Genomic DNA, 25964 nt, shown 5'->3' on the forward strand with positions numbered 1-25964 from the left:
TATTAATTATATATCGCATTTCAAACGAAACTTTGTCTCCTTCTTAAGTTAAGAGGAGATGCTCCTTTTAATGGTGGATACTAAGGCCATGTGTTGCCCAGAAATTTTGACTGGACGTGGCTATTTTGTCATGTCGCCGGTCATGATTTAAACGGATAGTAAGTGAGTTCACCGAAATGTCCCCATTTTTCCATTTTTTTTTATTGTAAACACAAAAAAGTCAAAAAATAGAAGGGTTGGATCTATATATATGTGGTTTAGAGGTGTTTAGTTGCCAAAAAATGACACATACAAATAGGGATAGGAGTGGGATACAAGTTCCGGGCAATAACAAGGGTGCGCCATGTGTTACGCTGATCACCACACAACATTCAAAATGTAAATGTTGGGTTAGGGCCCGCAATGGACGAATCAATCATGCCCATGGATGACCTTGTCGTATCTTTTATCTATCTATAACCTAACCTTCTTCCTTTTAGGTTAATAAAAGGGTAAAAGACTTAAACCTGAAACATCCTTTTTAAGTCAATTTTGTAGTCCCACCGCACAGGGGATGAATCCTACCGTGAATTGATGCCAAATTTATGTGTAGAGTGCGGTTTATAGGGGCTACTAGTAAAATATGGGAACTGTCATTCAGAATTTTGTATTGGGTTGGGAGAAGATTTGAGTGGGATGGGAAAATGTAAAAAATTTACCATTTCATTTTTTTTTTTTTTTTTTGTATATGGGAAAATAATAGGAAAAATATTGTAACGGGCTGGTTCTTTGCTGGAGTTTAAAAAGCAAATCTCCATGAGTTGCAGCAACGAGAGTTGAGAAAGCAGATCTGGTGATGACAGGAAGAATAGGAGTAGTGAGAAAGCAGATTGCCATTGCCGAGATTTGCAACAACGACCAAAGAAAGTGAGGAAAACGGGAAGAATAGGAAGAAGAAGATGATGAGGGAGAAGAGAGAAGATGAAGATTGAGGGAGAGACAATATCTAGCGAAGATCACCGTTGCCCCTCACAGAAAAGAGAAGAGAAAGGGATGAAGACGGGAAGAATAGGAAGAAGAAGAGGGTGAGGGAGAAGAGAGAAGAGGAAAATGGAGGGAGATTGCCGCATATCCCTCACAGATTGCCACTGCCCCTCACATTGGTTCCTTGCTAGCATCTGGTGAAGAAGGCCTGTAATAGTGGTTCTTTGCCGGTTCGATGGTAACAAAAATTTTTTAAGTTTTACCACTGGAGTCCTACAGTTTTGATGCGATTCCGATTCCATGATTTTGGGGCCTGACATCCCACATTTTTCTCATCCCATCCCTCTATTTCCCTCAAAACAAATGAGAGAAAAATGAATATTTTTGAAATATTCCCTTTTTCTTATCCCCATCCCACAAACCAAATGGAGCTTTAAGTTTTAAATCAGACTAAAACCTCCCTTATTGAGTGAAGTCACTGGATAAATACCTCTCCTCCATTAATACTCCATCCAGATTCGTTTGTACATCACATTATGTATTGATTAATTTTTTCAAAACTCAAGTTTACCCATCTCTAAACTTTATTCTGGCATAAAAAAAACCTTAAAAAATCAAAATAAATAAATACTTGAATTAGAATTATAGTTGGAGAATATGATAGTAGTAAATATGTAAAAACAAGCAAAGAAAATAATATGATGTTATTTCATCAAATTCGCCATGATTAAATCAGAAGGGCGAATAATGGACTAACATGCCTGGTTTTGAAGTAATAGAGGCCATGACATAGTTTATAATTCAAAAACGTTTATTTGATTTTAATCTCTCAAAACATATGGAAGCGTTGGTCGAGATAGATGATATTCTCATTGGATTTGTAAGCCTTATCCTTCTTTCTTATGTTCTGTATTTTTCCTTAGTTACAGTTGGTGGTTTTCTTTAAAACTTAAAGGGCAAAAATGTTATTTTATTGAATATGTTAAATATAACAGCATATCTTGTTGACAGAGGAGGTCTAGGTCCATTCTGAAACCATAAGGGGGTGGTATAAGTATTTATTTTAAACCTTAAGGGGGTTTAAGTCTTTTACTCTTATTAAGAGAGCTTTGGACCCTACACAAATAAAATACAAACAAAATGCTAGCCCTTCGGTAAAGGCATATGGCCATTTTTTGCTGAATTTTTTTAGGGTAGATTACAAATAGGTGGTATACATGGGATCGTAGTCATGGTTTTCAAAATCGGATTGGACCGGAAAAACCAGGAATCAATCAGGTGATTGGTTCCGGTTATCCCTAAAACCCGATTTTCCTTTAAAACCGTTGATTTTGGTCAGCAAACCGTTGATTCGGGCAGTTAATCGTTCAAACAGTTTAAATGGTTTTGACTGGGTTTTCATTTTTTAAATTTTTTAATTTTTTTTTATTTTTTATCAGAACGGGTTGATCATTTGGGTCGAACAATTGAACTATTTGGCCTGATAATCAGACTCATGACCAATTTGGTCTTCGGGTCGATTTTAAAAACCATGATCATGATAAATAAATACCTAAATTTTTATATGCAACATTTGAATACCCCAAACTACCAAAAATAAACATCTCGGTCCGTCATTAATATTCCACCAATTATCTGTAACATGTGAAGCTATGTACAATTTTAAACATTCCTAAACCCCAAAACTATCCTTGTTTATAAGTATTTGTGATAAACTTGTTGATTGATGATAATAAAATAGAGGCATTAATAATAAATCAAAGTTATAGCCAACTAATAGTGGCTCAATTGGTAGGATCTATGACTCCTTGGGATGGAGACCTGTGAGCTAATCCCACTACCACTAGGTTGTGGGATTAAAGGGAGGGTGATGTACTAATTGCAATGAGAAAGAGCTTAGACATGTGTTCAAAATTTGTATATGTATATTTTGGTAATTTTATCACACATTATAATGTGAGTGAATGACCCTCACATTATCAATTATTACCCTCAAAGTATAAGGTACCTATTTTTAATTTACCACTTTTTATAATTAAGTATTTCTTTTTTTTTGATATTTTTAATAATTAAGTGTTTCTTTGGCTCAGTTTGGAAGGAGTACAAATGCAAATAGGTAGAGTGCAAAACCTTGTATTTTGTATTAGTTTGTATGTATTTACATTCTACGTATTTGCATTATACTCCTTCCAAACTGAGCTTTTAGGACTACGAATTTTTAGGGGGTGCTCTTAAAAATCCGAAACAAAAAAAAAAAAAATCTGATTGATAATATATTATAAAATTCAAAAAAAAAAAACAAAAAACCAAAGAACCAAACGGTTCAACTGCTGATTGGTTTCGATTTTAGGTTATCCAAAAATCAAAAGACTAGTTTGGTTTATAAAAATGGCCTATGGTTTTGTTAGCCGAACCATATGAGCACCCTTATAAGCCTAATGGCTAGGGGTGGATACCAATCAAGCCAGTTTGAATTTGGACTCCAGTTAGCTTCGAGAATACGAGTCAAGCAAAATTCAATTAGGATTTGAGTTCGATTTGAATGAGAGATACTAATTCGAATTCGATTCCACTCAAAAAATTCACATATTAAAGCTTCATTTGGTTTGATCTTAATAGTAAGCCAAATTTTATATAAAAGCTAAATATTATATATATAGTTAAATATATGATATAAAAAATTTCGACTTACGAACTTACAAGTTGAGCATCATTTTATTTGAGATGTATTCAATTAGCAATTCACCTCATATATTGATCTCAAATAACATGATTGTGTCCACCCCTACTCATAACTAACACAAACAGAAGTGAGTTAATATTCTTTACCGAGAACAAAAAAAAAGGAAAAAAATAATAAATAAAATTGAATTCTTCCGAAAGCGGACCGGAATGGGCAGGCCTTTGGTGATTTGGATGTTGTGCCAATACCAAGTACAAATGAACAAGACGTTAACGGGGTATCGATCTCAATCATTCGGGAATATGTCAGCTGCTGCTGGTAGACAACTAACGTGTTCACGCTTCATTGGTTGTCGTAGCCGTCCATTGTCTTATTTGTGATATCCGGAGTCTGTTGGACCAAAAGTCCTCCTTTCCCGACAAACATATATGGGGCGGTGCTGAATAATACATCTCTCTCTCTCTCCATTTTTTTTTTTATTTTTTTTTTTTTACGTATGAATTTGTCTCTGGTCTTTTTTTTTTATAAATTTCCGCCATTATTACCATCTCAACAAACAAAAGAAAAAAAAATTAATAAGGCTGTTTGTCTGTGCTGCATGGCCTCCTCCAGGTCAGCTGAGCTATGGTGATAAGATAAATTCCATATTCTATTCTATTAAATAAACAAATTTGATTCAACAAATCTATTAAGTAGATAATCTAATTTAATAATTTTCCAAAACAAGAAAATATAGTTTATTAGTATAAAAAAACTGCTCCTACCCGAACTATAGTGGCCACACATAAATATTATGGAGAGAGCTTACAAAATTTTCTAATAGGTCGGTTCATCCATAACCATGAGATAAGAATATTTGACCAGGTATCCCTCTGAATTTGCCATTTTCATGCAACTCAATTTCTCATACTCAATGTTTAAAATATGGACAACCGGAACAATAATGATAATGTAATTTATTAATCATATTGCAATATATTTTGGATAGTAATGAATATGATGGGAGAATTTAGGATACACATAAATATATTAGGGAAATTCATAGAAGTTCCAAAAATTCATCAAGAACATTAAACCTTATGGAAGAATTAAAATGTTGTATATATTTAAAGAAATAATTATACATTTTATTAATATTTATAAAATACTGGTTTGATGAATGATTATTAATATAATTAGAGTTACCATTGTGGCTATCCACAAACTTGATCTCCGTTCTCATGTTTGTCGGTCCCAGATTTTACCATTACATCCAGGGTGTTAGACTGCTTTTGGGTTGGAGTTGGACCAATTTAGATGGATTGGACAGACCAATAAGACATTGTATTAGACCAATCCAGACTTCAGGGTCCAGAGTATTTATTTGATTGAATTGGACCTGGTTCATCTGCAATAGATTTATATTGAACTGGGTCGGATGATCCACTTATAGAAAATAAGAATACAGGTATCAATGGACCATGTAGATTTGGATTGGAACCATTCTAAACTAAAACCATCTTGAACAGATTGATTGGATGGTCCAGAAACCATCTTGAATAGATTGATTGGATGGTCCAGGCATTGAATTGGACAGATCCAAAATGGTTCTGAGTATTGATTGGATTGGATTTGACTTGTTCCATCTGTAATAGATTCATTGAACCCAATTAGACTGGATCAAATCTGGTCCAATGGATACCCTTAATTACACCAAGTAATGGCCCATAAAATCAATATCATGCCTGTAATTGCACAGAATGTCACAGAATGTTTTAAGTAAATGTTTATAATATCCTTGATGAACAAATGATTTAAAAATTAATTAATCAGGTTGGTACACTGTGTAGGAAATAATAATTGAGCATTGGCGTATTTATTTCAAGGCCGAGCTCAACACAACCAAATCCATTAAAATTTATATGAATAAATAATTTAGTCATGGTAAGACTGAAGAAGGAAGCATGTAATGATGTGTACTAATCTGTGGTAAGTGAAGGAATATATTATACTATTACTATTTATTATGTAGTGGAAAGGGCTTTGATTTGTCTTCTATGTCAACCAAATACCTCTCTCTCTCTGTGCTGGGAGTCTTCACTCTCCAGCAATCAGCAATGGGTGGACGACTTCAAGTTGATGACATGTACAGTTAGTTGTACACTGAATCGAAGCATTTATGGACCGACTTTCACCGTCCAAACCAAATTCTATTCACCTAGTGATGTATATGCTGATGAATACCCTTTTAAACTTCATCTCAAAATTCAAATTGATTTATTATTGGGTTGATGACGCAAGTTGAAGTTGATAATGGGTGGGCCATCAAACAGTGACCATACAACTCGTGGTAAGATGGGCGGCTGTTATGACTGTTGATATTGACTTTCCAGAAAACGGGAACTTTGGACTATGATCAACATATCTAAGGATGCAGCCCAAGGTGATCTAAGCCCATTGATCCATCGATCCTCTTTTTTAGTTAAAAAGAAAAAAAAAAAAAGAAGATAATGCTTAGAACCATTTGTAATATGCCCATACCTCGGATTTGCAAATTTGATCAGTTTATTTATTTTATTTTTATTTTAACTAACTAATAACCCTTCTTCAATGAGGCAATTATTCATATTTTATACACGTATATTTCATGTGATATCCAACTCTGAGCTTGCTGGGTTTTTTATTTTATATGGGCGACTAAATTAGGTCTGATTTGTGATTAAAAAAGAATCATCAATACTGCTGGTATACTTTTTATCTGAGAGTGGGGAAACTTAGTCATGTGTGATGTGTCTGCAACAGCCCACACTCAACTTTTATATAAATATATAAGCCAAGACACATTTTGTCATCCATCTTCAAAGTTCAAACTACTGCGTTTACTTTGCGGCATTTAGATTATCTTGAGTGGGACAAGTGGTGTGAAATAATGTGTTAGGTCTCGAATTTGGAATCCCCATCCTTGGTACGCCAAACCAGTCATGTTGATGGTTGAAGACTTGAAGGGCCTTTGCTTGATGAGTTTCTCATAACACCGGTGCAGACTGCAGAGACCATAGTCCATAGGTTTCTCCTCTCATCTAAGCCACACACAGCAAGGTTTAGCCCTTCTTGTGAAGGTAAGGGAACCCACCGGCCCAGATCCAGGGGTGTTCTGGGGAGGTAATCTCAGCTGCGGGAACCAAGCAAAGGTTCACAGTTCCACATGCTCATTTTCGAGATTCTTCAGCAAATACCAGGTACCCAACATGTAGTGTGTAAAACCTTTATTTTGTATGTATTTGTACTTCCCAGCCTTTTGGAAATGCCGTCTCTTGGTTTTTTCTTTTATATTTTATAAAACGCATGAGAGAGGAATGGGTTTTATTCCCAAACTTTAAGTAAAAATTATATTGCACTCGCAAAAATCTGAAATTACAACCCCCAGTCTCTCTGCCCGTAGATTTCGCATCAATTCACTATCAAGATTCATCCAACTTAACGGTCGATGGTATTAAGAATTCTGGAGTGGGCTGAACAGTCATTCTCCCAATTTTAATGTGTATCTATACCATCCATTTCGGAGTCCACCAATACACAGATACAATACGCCAATCAATATTTTAATCCTTGCTCACTAATGTGTGATACTCCATCAAATCGTCAACCACTCAACCCCCTATATTTATATTTTTATCAAATGTTTCCCATGCACGGCCATTCATCAGAACACTTTAAAAGGGAACAATCTTTAAACATTATTATCTTCTCAAAGGCTTATACAGTATTAGGATAGCATCCAGACAAGCCATGATTTTCTTTCCCTGTTTTTTGCTATGTCAGAAGAATGTTAATTTGATTCGTCTCAAAAATATTTGCAAAACGAACTATGCAAGTGAAAAAAACAAAAAAAGAAAACAACAAAGATGGGAAATGCCACCATATTTTGCTTGAAATTGAAAGATCAAAAGCAAAATAAATACTGAACTTGAAATAAATGAAAGTGTTCTCTCAAAAACAGAAAAAAAAAAAAAACAAAAAGAAAAAGAAGAAGAAAAAGTGGGAGCACAATACTACCAAAATTCCAAATGGGCATCCCTGGTGAATTTCTCTGCTTTTTTTTCTTTACGCAATAATAAGAGAACCTCCGTTCGCTGCAGATTTGTGTTTCTCTATCGATGAGAAACTGCTGTTCATAGCAAACCCAACAAACTCCAGCCCATTTTCGTGACTCTAAAGACCAAAACCATCTAATACAGTATGTGATTAGATACACATGCACTATGTTCCCCCTCCCATCATCCTCTAAGTATCATCCATCCAGCACCATCTCACTTATCTGAATTTAGCACATGTAAAAAGGTTTGTACTGGGATAAATAACTGAACTGACTATACATATAAACTGAGAAAACTCAGTTACCATGTCACCACTAGGTGATTATATTTAGATCATAACTCTCAGGTTCAGAATTTGACTCAATTCTGCATGATAAAGTCAGGCAGTCATCAGCACCCATTGGATTTGCCAGACTGATCAAATATTATTGCATCATGATCTATAGCTGCAGAGCATGGGGTATTTTGGAAAATCAACCACTTGTCTAGCAATTCTCATGGTCATAGGAGAATCGGATAGTTTTAAGGCTTTGAAACACTAAATTTTGAAGGTGGCTTTTAATAGTCACTTTGTTATTTCCACTTTAACATATAAAATTGATCTGAAACTGAAACTTAAGTTGCAAAACTTGCAAATACATGATAAGAAAAATATATTTGAGAGAGAATAAAATACATTATTCAATGATGATGACAATAGAAGCCGTGCACAATACACAGAGAATCAATTACCTTTACAAGGAACAAAACCAATCCATCCTACAATTCCATTCAATCTCAGTATGTAATGTTACAAGGAAAATAGCCATTTACTTCCGCACAATCCTCGTTTTCACACCTTCTGAAATTTAAAAATATCAAAAGCCTTAGGAACTAGGAAAAATAAACACTCAAAATCTATCTTCATGAATAAAGCATATCACGTAATACAAACCTTCAACTTCCTCAAATTGAACTTCCTTGACCAGTACAGAAGAAGTATTGTATTCAAATCTACAAATTAACATGAAAAATTAGGTAGCTAAACAAAATCATTTAGCAAAATGTCAAGGGAAAATAGGATAATAAGGAAATAGTAATGAAATCATTCTTTATCTTATCAAAAACAAAAAACAAAAAAAAAGATGCACAAAATAATGGAATTAATGAGCCAATTGACTTGGTTTATTTAATTCATTCATTTTTTACGAAAAGTAGGGAAATTTATTGATAGAAGAAAACATAGTACAAGTCTTACTCTACTAATGGCCTCATATTGAAAGTATGCACAAATAACTTGATTTATTACTGCTGAAAAGTATCATTTGATTGTCATTCAACAAATCCAAGATCATGCCAATTAAGAAATATGTAGCCAAATTATGGATACGTTACAAATTGATGAACCATATTTTTCTAAGTTATTTCATTTTTTAAATTGATACTTATCTAAATAAGGAGTTATTTAAATTGTTTCTATTTTCTAATTGAGACACCATTTTTTAAAGTGGTCTTGAAGAATCTAAGTTAGCTTCTGAAATTATGACACCCTTGTTTTTATTGACAGATCCCCTCTCGTCTTTAAACAATGGTATTACGTATGTAATTGACATATGTAAGAAGCTTTTAGTTGATGAACATGGTATTATGTACCAATTTCTATGTATAATTCTTGATGCTGAATATTAATGAAAAAGACAACATTCTTGTAGCTATTTCTTATCCAACATTAGAGGGCAGATAATGGGAGAGAAGAATTGAAGAAAAACAATAAACCCGGTGTTCCAACAAATGGGTAGTATAATTTTTTAGCTTTTCATTGACTAACATAGAGCACTATTTTACTCACCAATTAAATGTAGGCCACTTCAAAAACCAGAGTGGGATTTCATTTCTCCTGAAACAAATGGTTTCTACAGAGAAGAACATAGTGTATATTCCTAAGAGGTTGTGATTATTTAACCATGTCACTCGTGAAGTGTCTACATCTTTTGATTTGTTTGGAAGGTTACCCAGGGCTATAGTGGAGGAAGATAAATGGCCTTGGAGTAAGATGCTACTGCTGCTTTAAGTTGTTGGATAGCAGACCAATCCCCTGGGACCTAATAAAATGGTATTCTTGATGTGGTGTGCTTCCTCGAACAAAAATACATAGGTTCAGTACCAACAACCAATAAGATGATCATCAATAGCTGCATCTTATGTTTTGAAAGGGCAGAAACCACAGATCATCTATTATATATGACCTTTAGATTATATCATCTGAAACCAGTATTTTCATAATTCAAGAAACCATTCAATGATACCAAGAAGTTATACGAGCTGACCTTGATTTGATAGAGCTGAAGGTTAGCCTTGAAAGAAAAATTATATGGTGCCTATTACCATTGTCAATTAATGTGATATTTTGCATTTTCTATAAAATACAAATATACATGTTTAGAGATCACATGTAAGTTGGATGTCCCCCTTCATGGTAATACAACATTTTACTAAAAGAACAAATGAACATGGCACTAGCAATTGATATTAACTCTTGAACATCATTATGTTTAGATATGCTAGAAAGTATCTATAATTAAGTTTTGTAAGATTAATTAAAAATTTGACAAGCATCCCTGAGATGATTGCCATTTCACTTTTTATGCAGGGAGAGATGGTGTTCTGACTGGCCACTGTGTGAAGATTTCCCATCACTTTATGGCATTGCTACTAACAAGGGAGGCACCAGTTAAGGACTATATTGACTTATGTAACTCTAAGCTGGTGTGGTGTCATAATTTTAGAATACATTTGAATGATTGGGAATTGGAGATGCTTGAGGAACTCTTGAAAAGACTGAATGGAGTTCATATGAATGTCCATTTTTCCGAGGCTATTGAAAACAGGTCTCATCTTCACTAAATCTTGTTACAGAGCTCTAAGTGGTTTCTCCCCTACAATCCCTTGGGCTTGGATTTGGAAGGTTCAAGTCCCTTTGAAGACAATCTTTTTTGTGTGGTCTGCTGGGTGGTATGTGGGAAAAGATTTAGACTGTTAACACTTGGCAGAAAAGGGGCATGGAACTGGAGAATGTTTGCTGCTTGTCCGTAGAGGTGCCAGAATCATCCAACCATCTGCTCATACATTGTCCTGTATCTCATATGATTTGGTGCCAGTTTCTTCGGTTGTTCCACAGACAGTGGGTCTTTCCTTTTTCTATGGCTGATCTGCTGTCTTGTTGGAGGGTGGACAATTTTACCTTCCATCATTTGTTGGACCATTTGGAAAGAGAGAAACAGCAGAATGTTTAAAGCTAAGGCCTCTACCACAGAAGCTATTATCTGTAGAATTGAATGAATCTAGATGAGATGAGCCAAAGCACTGAATCAGTTCTCAGGAGTTACTCCTGTTTGCTTCTGGAATGAATGGAGTTCCATCATTTTTTGAACATACTGTATATGTCATGCAGATATCATAGTCACACTTTTTGTAAATTCTGAGGGTTTCACCCTTTTTACAGTAATACAATATTTTTTTGCTGCTTATAAAAAAAAAATCACTATCTTCTTACATTTTTTGATAGGCCACTATCTTTTTACGTTTTTTGATAGGCCCAAAGTTTTAAAATTGCAAGGCGCAAAAAAGGTGTAGGGGTCAATTTGCGCTTGAGGCACAAGGCACAAGGTGAGGCACATGCCTTTTAAGCAAGGCACAAAAAAATAAAAAATAAATAAAAAGCTAAAAAAATCAAAAAAAATAAAAAATATTAAACATAATATTGATAAAAATATAAACTTAAAATTTAAAATAAATGTTTTAAAAAACCTATTATCTAAAATTAAAATACATAAATATAGCATACAAAGCATATTCAAATGAGAATTTAAAAATAAAATCAAACATATAAAACCCACAATCTCTTTTTTCTCAATTGCATTACTTCAAGTAGTTAATGTGATGTAAAACATATTACATTCCTTATTCTACGAGCCTCCTTTGTGCCATGCCCCTCAAGGCAAGCCCAAACAAGTCCACGTTAGGTCTTAAATTCTTAATTCTCACATAAAAAAATAATGATTTTATAGTTTTAATTAGGATGAATCAATGAACAATATTACCAAATAAAGCAAAAAAGTGTCAATTTTTCAAAAGGCGCACGCCTGGGCTGAGGCACAAGGTGCACTAGGCCAGGCGTGTGCCTTTTGAAAGGGCTGCGCCTAGGACCTGGGCGAGGCGCCTACCCTAAAATGCGCCTTTTAAATCAATGGCCACTATTTTTTTTTAATCACAGTTTTCCCTGCCCCAAAATAAAATCTCTGTCCACTCCTTGCCGAAGCATCTATCAATCTGTTAACTGATCTATAAACCCAAGTTGCATATACAATTCTGTTTCTTTTGATCTCATTATCTCCCTCATAATGTTGCTATACTGCTAAGGTGTTCTTTCCTCATCCTGCATCCAGCCCATCACCAATTGGGTTCTCCCTTAATTTACAATTTTGTATAGTTTAAGTCATTTTCCAGCCTAAACCTTTGTAGCACTGCTAAAATCTCTGTCCCTGTTGAATCCCATGGCCTGCTGGTTCAGAATGAGGATCTATTCTACTTTGTATATGGATAAAGCATGTATGGACCCACAGTATAATCAATCAATTAGGCATATCTATGGAAGTTGTCCTGGTCAGATATTCTTTTACACGAGCCTGAACCATCTTCACAATTTTGCTTATTACCTAAAGAAATACAAAAGATGGGAGACTACATGGTGTAGGTATTTCCAAATCCACAATTAACAACTCACCTTTGGACAATTCAAAGGGGTTCCATGAAATAAATGGTAAAGGATCCAGTTAGCATGGCCATGCCACATATAGAAGGACAATTTTAGCCTAAAAATAAGGAACATTTTTATGGAAATATTAGGACGTGAAAAAACAACATGAGTATCAATTACCTATTGGAGAAAGCCACCTCCAGTTCATACTCTGATGTGCTCTTGGTAACTTCAACTAACATTGTTACAATCTCTGTTTTCCTTGTACTGGCCATGAGACAATCATACTCGCTTGGGATGATAATGGCAAAGAAGTTATCGTTTAATTCACTCAAACAAAGCTTTTCAACAGCTGCAAGTGCTATACGCCGCTTAAGTGAGCCAGTTTCTGGGTCAACAATGTAAATGGCAAAGTCGGTAATCAACAAAATACGCCGTCTCATCTTCCCTGATCCAGTGAACTTCAAAACCCTATCAGCAAAGACCACTTGGTTATCACCTGCAGAAATTGAAGATATCCCATTAGCATATACAAATATAGAGCGTGCATCTAATTTTGTTGTCCAGATACTACAGAATTGGTTTCATACCCATCAGAAAACTTCAATATTCAGTACAAGTTCTAATCCAAAACTCAATCCATGACATGACCACTCTGTGTATATAAGATAACCTAGAAGACTAGTAGCGGAAACTGATGTCGAGCAATCTGGCAAATTACCCCTCATCAGAAACTGTCCTGCTAGAACATATAAACTATCTGATTCGAGCTTCTCTGCAATGGTTAGTAAGAAACTACACTGAACCTACAAAAAAAAAAAGTTTCTTATCGAATGATTAGGGTGTTCTTGATAGGGTTTCTCCTCTTTTCTGTGTATAGGGTGCCAACATAATGCCAATAGTTATATACTTATATGCCAAAAAAAAAAAAAAGGAAAAAGAAAGAGGAAAACGATTTCTAACTAAGCAGTAAGCATGCATCCTACAAGTTGCATTGATGGGAGATGAGTACCACAATCAAATTATCATATTCCGATAGTCAAAAAGATACGAATCTAGAAGAGAAATCGCATCTTTTTACTGAAATGTAATATTCTAAGGCTTTTAGGGAAAAAAAAAAAAAAAAAAACATCAAATTGTAGATTTTGGAGCATGGAATCGTTATTAAAGTAGTGGAAACTCGAAATTTTCTAGAAATGGCACAACTTATATGGAAAAGCATAAACTTCGCAAATTTGAGCTAACGATTGGAACTTAGAAAAAAGATGGATAATACAACAGAAAAACGTTAGAATATCAAATCTCTAGCAAGGAATCGAATTTTCAGATATACTAAGAAAGAACTAAAGCAAATTTCAATGAAATATGCGCACAAGCATATACCTTGTTTCTCCAAGATCTTCATGAGGTAAGGTTGCGAAGGAACGTCTAGATAATCCCCTTTGTAGTCTCTGCGAAACGAAGCTCTTCTTCGGACTTTGACACCCATAAAAGGTTCTTGCTCTTCCGTAACGTTCTCTGAAGGCTTCAATCGAAGTCTTTCGTCTTGGGGAGCTAGGGTTTCTGAGGCATCAAACTGGATATGGATTCTTCGCGATCTCAATCGCTCCATGCTTCCTGCTTTCGGAAGCTTGATGAAATGGATCGTGTACCAGAGAGCTCCTAATAGAAGAATTGCAATTTGACGACGCGTCTCCTCGGAAAGGAAAGAAGCCTTTTAACTGTGGAATTGGTGTCAAAGGAATAATGTGAATGGATTCCAATCGAACGGTAGAATAAAAAAATATGACAAGATTGACTGGTGGGGCCCATGCCAAAAATCAATCCTATCCTACCTGCAAGGAAGAAAGAAATTTATTTGCAAAAAAACGGAAACGAGTCGAATAATAAATAAAAAAATTATATATAAAAATATTGTTTATTTGATATTTAAAAAATTAAAAATTATAATATTTTTATTATACATATATTATTTTTTATAATTTTATTATATATATTAAATATCAAATATATATATTTGAAGCAGTGAACCTCACGAGCTGAGTTTTAGTAGGTTTGAACTCGAGTTCCATTGAAATAAAGCCGAACTGAGTTTTTTACGAGCCAAACTCGAGCAGTTCATGAAAAATTCCGCTCTTTACCGCCCCTACCTACTCTAGAACCAATTCGTAGCATTGGTTTCAATTTTAATAAGTGTTCTTAAAAGAAATGCTGGGATCACACATTCACACACTTTATGCATCCATGCACTTCAATGACCAATTATGATATTTTTCAAAATACCTATTTTACCCCTGTATGAATTATCGTATACCTATTTTTACTAAAATACCCTTTACCCTCTCTTATTATCTTGGTTCCTCTTTTATTACACTAGTTTCATCCAGGTGGGACTCGAGGTGATTGGGTAGAAAACTCTGGTTCAAGCCACATAAGAGAATGAGAACTAGAGCTCAATCTACCTCTCCAACCTACTACTTTTGATGCAAATTTAAACTTTTTGCAATTACTTTCATGATGAATCGACAAGCTATGTAACATCAACATCCTGCAGCATGTAAAACAGAATGCTTGTGGCTGAATGGCTCTCTTCTACTTCCATTGATGATGGCGAAGAGAGAGAGAGAGACAGGGCAGAAAAACAATGGAGATCCCATCCTATCTTTGTGAAGTTGGAACGGATCTTCTTGTTTTTAAAGAGAAAAACTCAAATAGAGAAGCAAAAAAAAAAATTGAAAACATAAAAAGGCAATAGGGAGAAGGGGAGAGCTCACCGTGGTCGGAGATGAACACTGGAATGGAGGCGGGAAGCTCAGACCAGTTGTTGCTCAAAGAGATTGGGGCACGTTTCCGTCGAGAGCCCTCACAATTTTTGTTTCTTCTCTCTACGGTGACGATTTGTCTGTTGCAGATTGTGACGAGATGCTTCTTCAGATGCTTCTTCAAACCCTACAACCATTCAACTAGAACTTTTTAGTTGGAAAGATTGATCGAACAAATCGTTGAACAGTCAGGACTATTATAATTCCGATGAAGAATATTTCGAACACTACAACATCTACAAACTAAACGAAAGGGAAGTGAAATATTCCGGTGAAAAAAATGAACTTTAATGAAGAAACTGGCCAACAAAATGAAGTACGGTCGTCGTCCAGCGAAGAATCACCGCCAGAAGATGTACGAAATATTCCGGGAAGTGGAATATTCCAAGTATGGTTGCTTGCAACAGTTAGGGTTAGGGTTCGAGTGTTTTCTCAAGAGTACAGGGAGTGTAGTGAGTTGCTCAATAAGGGCAAAAATGATATTTTGCAAATAGTTCAGATGATGTCTAAGGATAAAAGTGTAATTTTATACGTTTTTCGTCTTGGTTATTGACGGGAGGTTTTTGTCGATTTTTATAAAAATAAAAAGGAGATTTTTGCTAAAATTAAACTATAGGAGAGGTTTTTCCAGGAGAAATTTTTATATTTTACCCTTTAAAAAAGCACTTAACAAAAAACAGGTTTAAGGTGGTTTTTTTTAAGTACTTATTGTCAAAAATTCTGGGGCGGTTCATCCCTAAAATGTTTTCTAATACCCAAACTACCCCGCGAATGGAAGAAACCCTTGTCTTCTCCATTCGCCCAGTTCGAACAGGGTAGTGGCAGCAAGAGTTTGGAGGGCGACTGGTGACGAATTTAGTGGCATGAAATCGACCGGTGGGTGGGTCGTTTTGCATTTCCAAACGTTCATCTTCGTTCAAAGCTTGTTTTTTCTTTGTTTTTTTGAAGTGTATTAACATTTGAGTTGTTGCTTGCGTGATTTCTCTCAGATCTGAAATTTTGGACAAAAACCCCACCTGAAACTCGCATGCGACCATAGTTAATGCTTCCTAATACTACTACTTTGGTCGTTTCAATGTTTTTACCTTTTTTTTTGTATATTTTAGTGAAAACCATTTTTTTTTTCAATTTTTCAGTAACATATGAACTCAAAAATGATGCAATGTTGTATATGTATTTGGTTTTATAATATTTTGTATGAACAACTACAATTTTTTTCTCGTGTTTGTTGAATATTACATTTATTTTTTATTATTAATATGAATAATATGATTAATAATTTATTTTTTGCATGAATACTAATAATAATTTATTATTTATTATTAATGTTTTCTTCTGTTTTTGCATGAACAGTAATAATTTATTAATATTAAACCAAAATTCCATTTTATTTTTTATTATTAATTATATGAACAACATTACGTGATTGTAACAAGTGTAGACATAGGTTGCCATGTGTTTACCATGAGCCTCTGAATTTTGAGTAGACATAGGTCGACGTGGACGTTTGAAGTAAACATATGGCAGATCAAGTGTATTGGTAGATGGCATGTGGCAAAAATAACAAGGTAATGCTAATGATGCCTCACTTATCATAAGTTTTTTTATTGGTTACTCGCCTTTACCCCTGGCCGTAATTGAATTCTCCTTGGATAGTACAATACTTTTTTTACCAACATTAACAATGCTTCACAAAGGTGGTGAGAGCTGCTATACACTTGGACTCAACGAATACTTTGTTAAAGAGACCAGACTAAATTCGATTTAATATCCTATGGATGTGTAAAATATGGATTCAAATTCAATTTGTTTAATATTCAAATATCTGCAAATTTCTATAAAATCGACATAAGTTTATTAGGCTTCAAAAAATGCATAAATAAAATATATATTAAAAATAAAGAAATCTAATCTACTATATGTATCAAAGTTGGATGGGCCTTCGTTAAGGCGGCATGGCCTTCTCTTCCCGCAAGAAAATATATTCATCATACTAAAATTGTTTTTTTTTTTCATCCAAAAATAGCAGGATGGGCCTTCCATATGAAAAAACCGAATAATCTGATATAATAAGACAAATCGGATAATCTGATATAATAAGACAAAAAACCTATTTTGGAATACCACCGATGAAACCAGAGCCCACAAAAGAAGTGTAAATGACTCTCAAAAGACTATGAGAGGAACAGAAAATGGAAACCATTGACCATTGATCGCAAGTAGTATTGGCGTCACATTGCTTAGAAGATTTTGCTTCACCCATTTATTCTTAACATCAACTGTTCACTTGGAAGAGAGAAGGGTTAAAGAGGACAAAAATAGAATCATGGATGTTGTAAAACCCATACTTCAAAGAGAGAAGACAGAAAAATGAAAAGCAGAACAGGACAAGTGGATATTGTGAAAAGCTACCAAAATTCTGTTATTACCAAATGATTTTCTTTTGCATGTTTAAGCTGGTTGGATTATATGTTATTTTTATTTCATTTATACAAGGTTTATTTTACAGATGTCCTAATAATCTCAATAAGGTTTTAAAAATCTACCACATGCATGCTATAGATAATGAATATTAGTGTAGAGATACTTTCTTATAAAAATGTAAGGAGAGGTTTCTCGTTTGTGTGTTCAGGTATGTTGGTTTTTCTTTACAAACTAATTTTGTTTATTACTTTATTTGTTCATGTTGTTTTTAATTTCTTGATATTAAATTTAGGTTGATGTCTTTGTTTTGAAAAATTCAATGTTATTCATGTAGGACATAAATCAAACCCGAATTCCTATTACCCATTGTGAATTCATTGGATTTTTTTGCTACTTTGGAGGGCAGAGATGGTAACGAAGATGGCGGGAAGAGGGAAGGAGCATGGGAAAAGTGTTCTAGTAGTGTTTTTGGAGGGGGTGGCTCTGTCGGAGGAGGTTGGTCGAGTAGTGGTGCTAGCGCTATAGGGAGAGTGCAGCGCAAGGGCGAGGAGAAAGGGGGCCCATATTCTAAAGGTGCTTTCAAATACATGTAATTGAATTCTATGGTTTTAAGTAGGGGTGATCATGGGCTAGGCCGGTCTTTGCACTTATGATAAGGGTTATAGCTTAGGTCCAAGTCCGACTTGGTCTAGGGTTCTGGGCCTAAAACATAAGCCCTAGCTCAGATCTATACGGGCTCGGGCTGGGTCGGGCCTGATTCCAGGCCAATGTCACTCATATATATAAACATTACATATCTATATATTAAATGACAACTTAAATATAAACATTACATATCTATATATTAAATGATTCCAGGCCGAGCTGAAATGATCACCCCTATTTTTAAGTACAACCAATACTCAGTTCAAGAAATTTTTTTGTTTGGAAAAACAGTCAAACAGGTCTTCTACGTTCTAATATGAACTATTTCTCATATGTGTTCTTTCCACTTGCTTCTTTCTAAGCTTGCACCATAGATTGTTTTTTTTTTTTTTTTTGATAGATATAACAGATTCGAACTCTAAAAGAAGTTTGGGTTTTAAAAACATGGGTTTGTCACTTCCTTTATTTTGGGCTCTTGGAGGATAGTGAGTGGGGAGCCTTTTAATTTGGGCTCTTGGGTTTTCATCATGAAATGATGGTCCGAATTGTTGAGAGCTTGGGCTCTATTTCATTTTCTTGAGAAAGAAGATGATGAACAACATGTCTTATTTCCAAGGGTAATTTTGATATTTTTCAAAAGTCTTAATCGCACATGAGGTCATGTGATATACATAACTAGCAGTCCATTAAGTGTAGGTACTAGATTGTTACATTTTGGAAGTTCGAGTACTGGATTGTTGCATTTTAAAGTTTGATTACTAAATTGGCACTTGGCCTAAAGTAAAGGGTACATATCTGGAATTTTTCCTTATTATTATTATCATTATTATTATTATTATTAAGGGTAAAATACAAAAACCTCCCTTGAAGTTTCTAACAATCATAAAAATCTTCCTTATAGTTTCACTTTAGTAAAAACATCCCCTAGATTTTTAAAGAATTTGGTAAAACCTTCCCTTCCATCAATGTCTAGGATAGAAAACACTAAACGGAAGAATCAGTTTTTCTAAATACCTAATTTACCCTTTTGCAAATTAGTTGCATCTATTTTTAGTTTTTTACTGAAATAATACCCTTGCTGACATATTATACTCTTTCCTCTCCCGCCGACCTCTTTACCCCTGAACTCCACCATTTGAAGAATAGGAAGACGACATTCATTTCACCAATCCAAACCCATTATTCAGCTCTCTTTTCTTCTCCTCCCTCCTCATTGTCCCTACATAACACACCGAATTGTCATCGGAAGCTCTCTGTGGGGGTGGTTCGGTGTTGTATTCCAACGCATGAAATTAATCCAACTCTCTCTTTTAAACCATGAGAACATGAAATTAATCCAGCGGTATTCCAAGTGAATAGAACATGGAATCTGATGAATCTTTGATTGCGATTTGAGGGACCATACACTACTATACTAGAAAAGCGGAGGTTGCAGGTTAGCCAGCATCTGTCCTGCAAACTGCAATGAAGATTGAAGAATGATCATAACTCATAACATAACATGACCTCTCTCTTTCTCTCTCTTCGTTTGACGTTTGAATCTGACCAATGATCATCACCATCGATCTGAGTGTAAACTTGATGGCCTGTCTTCTTCTTTAGATGACACTTGGTTGGGAATGGCGACCACCGTGCCTCCAACAGTGGTGTTATATTCGCCATGGAGATTCAGGCTGTGTGGAGGCGGTTCAAGGCTGTGTAGGGACAATGATGAGGGAGGAGAAGAAAAGAGAGAGATAAATAATGGGTTTGGATTGGTGAAATCAATGTTGTGTCCCTCCTCTTCGGACAGTGGAGTTCTTTGCTGACATGCATAAAGTATGGTAATGCAGGAACTGGTCTGTTGCTGCTAAAAAACTATGAATCTTGATATGTTCCTTCTTTACAATTCCGGCCTGAATGAGGAATGTCAAACATTTTTCTATTGATCACCTTGAACTTGAATAACTTGGCCTAGCTTTGGGTCCTGGACAATAGTACCATTGCAACAAAATTCCTTCTTCATATCCTTGAGTATTTTGAAATAATTGAATTCCTCCCTCAAACCTTGCACTGTTAGGATGTTCCAACCATTTCTCTGCTATATACGCACATGCACATACTCCTTTGCCCTAGCACCTGAATCCTCAGCATTTGCCTCTGTAAAGGGATCGAAGGCTGTAGGAATCTGGATGTCGTATTCAGACATGAACCTTGGACGTTGAAAGTGGAGGACTACAAATGGAGTTTCAAATATATGGCCAGTTGAAGAAGAAAGAGATCGACGGGAGAGGAAAAGGGGATAACATGCTGATAGGGGTAAAATAGGTATTTAGAAAAAAAGATTAACTGATTTAACGTTTTTTGTCTTGGTCATTGACAGAAGGGAGGTTTTCATCAAATTCTTTAAAAATCCAAGGGAGGTTTTTTCTAAAGTGAAACTATAAGGGAGATTTTTATGGTTGTCAGAAACTTTAGGGGAGGTTTTTTATTTTACCCTTATTATTATTATTATTATTATTATTATTATTATTATTATCCATGTGGAACTCCATGTGTGGGCTTACATGAGCTCTCATGTGTTATGATGTGGTGATATGGCGATTTTTCATTGAAATGTATATTATAATTATATAGAAAGCATTGTTTATATGTATGAGTGAAGTGGGGGCTAAAAGTGTCATTCAACATAATCACTTGTGGGAAAAGTAGTTCACCAAACATCCCCACTTAATAAGTGCTTAAAAAACACAATAAATGATAACACAAGTGAATTGCCAAACACCCTTAACTGGTTATTAAAAGAAACATTTCTAAGAAGTACTTGTGCTTTTAATAACCTCTTATTCACCAAATATAGCCTAAGTCATGCCAAGTGTATAATCTTAGCTATTCTGATTAAAAAACAGGAAGAAAGAAACAAAAAAGTATATGTTTAACCATTCAAAGAGGATGGAAGCGGACAGCCCTTCAAATCATCAAATGACTCATTGACACCCAAATTTCGGCTCTCTGGATTTTTCACTAAAAATATATTATAAGTGGTCTATGTGGCAGAAGATAATTGGCTCCTATCCCAATTGGAGAACATGCATCCTATCAAAGGCATTTTATACAATAAATTTAAAGTTTAGGGTTACGGTTTAGGAGCGACTTAGAGATTTAAACTTTAGATTATAAGGTTTAAGGTTTAGGGTTTAATAGTTTAGGGCTAAGGTTTTTGGGTTTAATGTCAGGATTTAAATCTGAAAAATAAAGAGGCGGTAGCACTGTTGTTCAGCCCTCCCAAACGGGCACTCTAGTGGTTTCTCCAGAGCAGATCAATCAAAGCTTCACCCATTACTGAAGCATGAGAAGCAGTGATGATTCGACTTCATTCATGTCTATTTACGCTCTAGCATAGTTAATGAGTGGCCCATTAATTCCTGTCTGGAAGGTTAATTTGGTGCACCCACAGAGTTTCATGGGTTACCCACTCATTTACTTCTTGTAAGTTAATTCTTTTGATACCCCTTTTTTTGTTAAAAAAAAAAGAAGAAAATAAAAAAGAAATTGGTTAGAGAGGGAAGTTTTTCCGTTGTCTAATTAAGTTTAAAAAGAGATCAAAGATTGTCGTTGTGGACTCGTCATTTAATGGCAACCTATTAATAACAGAAACATGGGCTGTAAAAGATCAATTATGGATTTCCTGGGATGGAAGTATGGAACTACTACCAGTCTTTCTGAATTTCAGCTAATTCACGATGTGGACTCTGGTTTTGCTGTAATCGAGGCCTTCCATTAGCCATGTCTTAATGGGATAGACTGTTTAATTAAGTCGAGCCTTCTCACACTCAATTAAAGAAGCTTTTCATTGATACAGTACATACTGGTTGTTAGTCATTATTGATTTCTTGGGAGAAAGGTAGATACATGTAGCCATGTAGGGCTGTCAATGCATGGACCGGATCAGATATTGGTCCAATCCGATTCTACCATATATGGAACAACCTGCTCGACTTGCACCTCCTAGTTAAAATTGATTTTAATTTTTAATTTAGATTGGGTCGATTCTAAACCCGATTCATCGACATCGATCCGTACTTATAGTCTTATCTTATGTTAATAGACTGGATATTGGTTCAACCTGACCTATTCTAATATAAATCCATTACAAAGGGACCAGTTCCAATCCAAATTGATTTTGATTTGGACAGGGTCAAACCCAAAATCGGTCCATTTACACCCCTAACTCTAATTGACACCCCTAACTCTAGTGTAATCTGAACTCAGATGTTGCCACGTTGGACTCGGTAAAAATGTAAAATCAAGAAATGCACAGTAGAGTACACCAATTTTCTCTGTCAACCCTACCAAAAGAAACTTCTTTCCATTTCTTCAAATACCTGCCTAATTCAATCTATAAAACATTCTCAATAATTAACAAAATGTGGTAAGAAATCCTTATTTAGAAACACTGATACTGAGTGATCTAAACATCAAAAGCTACTGCTACTGCTCTGAGAGAACTGAGAAGATACCATCTCTATCAAATCCATCTCTTTCTTGCCATCTGAAGAAGATTGATTCCTCAGCAGGTCTATGTCTGGGTTTTCGAAATAGTAGTTCTGACTCATGGAGGATGAAGAAGTAGCTCCATTCAGGAGATAGGAGAGGTAAAGATCTGAGTACAGATGTAATGTCTTGGTGTCTTCTCCAGAGATGTTATCAACGTACGCGTTTGTGATCGGGGTCGTGGAAGAGTAGCCACTACGTTCATCCGCCTCGATAGATGTCTGAGAGTCAAAAGGGAGAGGATTTTGGAAAACCCAACCATGACCTGTATCTTCATTTGTAGACTCCACAATCGTACCATCGGATGACTGTTCATAGATGTTCTCAAAGAATTTTGTGATGAAATGCAATTCCTCGTCGTATGTCTGGACAATCAATGTCAGAAAATCCTCTGTGAGGGTGGATTCAGATGTTTCTGGGAGTGTAACACTGAACTGTTTTGATGGGGTCGTGGGGAGTGTGGAATCAGTGGCCTTCGTGTTAGTGGGAGTAGTCGGGGTTTTATTGGTGGAGTTATCCTTCAAAATCTTCTTCTCTATGTACTCTTGTAGTAGAGATGGCTTGGATTTTCCTCCTTGAATTGCTGCTTTTTTGAGCCTTCTCTTTGAATTTTGCCTTCTTTTCGTAGCATTCCAGTGGTTCTTTATCGCATTTTCAGTCCTTCCAGGGATTCGCTTTGCGATTTCTGCCCATTTGTTTCCAATCTTCTCATGGGCTTCAATCAACAATCTCTCTTCTTCTTCACTCCATGCATCCTTCTACAAAAGGTAACGAAAAGAAGATGAAAGAACAAACATAAATCATGAATGGCGTTTTCTAGGAAAGCCCTTCAATATCACATGAAAATGAAGACTAAACTGAAAATAAAAAAGGAATGTGAGTGAGAGATGCTAAACAAGAAATGAAGGCTGACCAGAGAATTGTCGGGTTTACTATGGAAAGTTTTAAAATGAGCACACAAATTTAGAGGGGTATGCTATGATTAATATTTTATAAATAAATAATATCTAATAAGAAAAAAAAAACTTGGTTACACAGTTTATAACGGTACTATTCTATCATATGAATCCTAGTAATGATTTTTTTTTAATCTGCATATATATTATTAGAAATTAGAATGTATTTTCTACATAAAGTTCTGCATATAACATATATGATGCATATGTATAAGAATTATAGGAAAAAAAAGAAAAGTTTCTAAACAATCCAATTATGTTGTGTTTGTTTTGTCTCCCGTTTTAAACTTGCTATTACTATAGTGCTTTGGAACTTGAAAGAGGTTATATTAGTGAATATAGTTCTATAAAGGAGAACAAAACTAACTTATCTTTCGTATTTGCCTTATAAAAGCTGTAAATGGAAATGTAATGTTTGCACAGAAAAAAAAAAACAATATTTTTACTACAGTTATTACAACTAGCTAATAGCCTCTACTAACTAATAAAATCTCTTTCAACCATAACTGTAGGGCCTATTCGTGGAAACATTTCAATATAACTGGATGACATCTCTTACAAAGTAATAGGGTTTTCTTTTATAATTGTATAACCTGTAAAAAATAATTATAACAAACTAACCAAAATGCATAACTTCTTGTACATAAGTATGTCAGTTGTTGCAGAAAATAAAAAACCCACATGTGAAAAGGAACCAGGATTTCATGAAGAACTTCAGAAACAAAGCCCAGATGAAAAAAAAAAAAGTTGTGATGGAAACCTTATTCAGATCTCATGATCAGTGCATACAGGAAAGAAAATACAAGGAAATAAAACGAACATGTATAGAAAAGAAACTAAATATGCCCACGAAAATAATGAAGACAAGCAGAAGAAACCTTGATATCAGGGCGGAGATGATTATGCCATCGTTCTCGACACTGCTTCCCAGCCCGACTAACCAACTTCTGAGCAATATGAGCCCATTTCTTCACACCATATTGCTTCACCAATCTAATCAATAATCTTCAGAACAAGAAAAAAAAAAACGTACAAATTAATATTAATCTTCAATTCAAAACAAACTTTTTAAGTTAAATGTGTATCAAATCTATATAACAGTTTTGAGCATCACCTGTCTTCTTCATCCGTCCACTGTCCTTTTATCAAATTAGCAGAAGATCCACCCTTGGTTCTCTTACCTAAACTCACTGCTTCCTTCTCTCCCAATGTCACCTTCTCTATTACACCCAACTTTTCGTGATTCCTGTTCTCACTCGTCCAGTTAAATGAATCTCCATCTACAAACAACCCATCTACGAAGCTCATATTTTGAAGATTAGGCAACGAAGCTCCAGTAGAGTAACCATCGGTTGCACCACTAGTAGTTGAAAGATCAACGAACCCATCTGAAGAAACGAGCATCTCTCCCTCAGTTACATTTAACTCGGTCGGTTTCTGTGATAAATCGCTTGGACTCCAAAGAAACCTCTCAATGGCTGTTAATGGAGTAGTACTAAGCCGAAACAAATGAGGGCCCTGTTTCATGACGGCAGCTTGAAGAAGATTAAAATTAGAAAAGAAAATTGCTTCTCAAATTACCTGCATCAGAACTGCATTCGATTTGGGCTGGCTTTTCCTTCTCTTCCAATCCATGTAAGAGAACACGGTTATACAAGACAGAACTCTTTATTCGCCATTTGATAAGCCACACTTGGGCTGGTTTTTAACAACCATCGATCTTGGGTGCATCCAACGGCTGAGGTTTGGCAGCGTCTGTAACGCCTCAGCTTCCTTTGGGACAAAAGCTGAAATTAGAGGTAGGGGGGTTAGTCATTAGTGGGTTCATTTTTCATTATATTAAGCACGTATTTGATTAATCTATTTTGAAATTACAAAAGATGAGGGAGAAATTGGAAACCCTTTTAGCTTTTATTAACTAATAAAGTTATAATTATGAGAAAAGAGTGAATTCAGGGAGCATTTCATGCTTCATCATTAATCATTGGATTAGTGCTGTATTAATTTCGACTGTGATATTACTGATATACCCCTAATAGTCATGCTGCTATATTTGGAAACTGTCCGAGTTTGAGTAAATCATGGATGATAACGAAGCCCAACTGGCGTAATTCATGAATCATGACT

The 25964-nt window shown here is 35.2% G+C and overlaps 2 protein-coding genes and 1 pseudogene across 6 annotated transcripts; all 3 read right to left on the reverse strand.

Moving 5' to 3' along the window:
- Window positions 1-8358: 8358 nt before the first annotated feature.
- Window positions 8359-15745, reverse strand: LOC148870789 (myosin heavy chain-like protein). 5 transcript variants are annotated; one of them, XM_088972526.1, is made up of 6 exons: window positions 15566-15745; window positions 15232-15406; window positions 13841-14178; window positions 12638-12956; window positions 8657-8715; window positions 8359-8563 (listed from the first exon to the last, which is right to left on the reverse strand). In XM_088972526.1, exons 3-6 carry the CDS (start codon window positions 14067-14069, stop codon window positions 8532-8534), a joined length of 639 nt encoding a protein of 212 aa, XP_088828652.1. In that variant the 5' UTR covers window positions 14070-14178; window positions 15232-15406; window positions 15566-15745; the 3' UTR covers window positions 8359-8531. The 5 variants fall into 5 exon arrangements, with proteins under 5 accessions (XP_088828652.1, XP_088828650.1, XP_088828649.1 ...); XM_088972524.1 differs by having other exon boundaries at window positions 13841-14292; window positions 15584-15742; XM_088972523.1 differs by having other exon boundaries at window positions 13841-14292; window positions 15566-15705.
- A 4366-nt stretch (window positions 15746-20111) lies between these two features.
- LOC148870790 (protein translation factor SUI1 homolog pseudogene) lies at window positions 20112-20536 on the reverse strand (annotated as a pseudogene).
- Window positions 20537-22660: 2124 nt separating this feature from the next.
- On the reverse strand, window positions 22661-25364 carry LOC148870791 (transcription factor MYB64-like). Its single transcript, XM_088969991.1, has 3 exons — window positions 24952-25364; window positions 24716-24842; window positions 22661-23639 (listed from the first exon to the last, which is right to left on the reverse strand). The coding sequence occupies exons 1-3, from the start codon at window positions 25362-25364 to the stop codon at window positions 22806-22808; spliced, it is 1374 nt and encodes a 457-aa protein (XP_088826117.1). The 3' UTR covers window positions 22661-22805.
- Window positions 25365-25964: the final 600 nt, after the last annotated feature.

This window comes from Nelumbo lutea, chromosome 2 (assembly GCF_056320005.1).
Source record: "Nelumbo lutea isolate HS-2025 chromosome 2, American lotus-T2T, whole genome shotgun sequence".
Lineage (NCBI taxonomy): Eukaryota > Viridiplantae > Streptophyta > Magnoliopsida > Proteales > Nelumbonaceae > Nelumbo > Nelumbo lutea.

Bases quoted from the DNA above. Each gene is read 5' to 3' on its own strand.
- LOC148870791 (XM_088969991.1), bottom strand. From the start codon at position 25,364: ATGAAACAGGGCCCTCATTTGTTTCGGCTTAGTACTACTCCATTAACA. The intron at 24,843-24,951 runs GTGATGCTCAAA...CTTGTTCTGAAG, and splicing joins TGGACGGATGAAGAAGACAG to ATTATTGATTAGATTGGTGA. The intron at 23,640-24,715 runs GTTTCTTCTGCT...TACCTTTTGTAG, and splicing joins ATCTCCGCCCTGATATCAAG to AAGGATGCATGGAGTGAAGA.
- LOC148870789 (XM_088972526.1), bottom strand. From the start codon at position 14,069: ATGGAGCGATTGAGATCGCGAAGAATCCATATCCAGTTTGATGCCTCA. The intron at 8,716-12,637 runs GTAATTGATACT...GTTAATTTGTAG, and splicing joins GAGGTGGCTTTCTCCAATAG to ATTTGAATACAATACTTCTT. The intron at 8,564-8,656 runs GTTTGTATTACG...TTTAAATTTCAG, and splicing joins TCAATTTGAGGAAGTTGAAG to AAGGTGTGAAAACGAGGATT.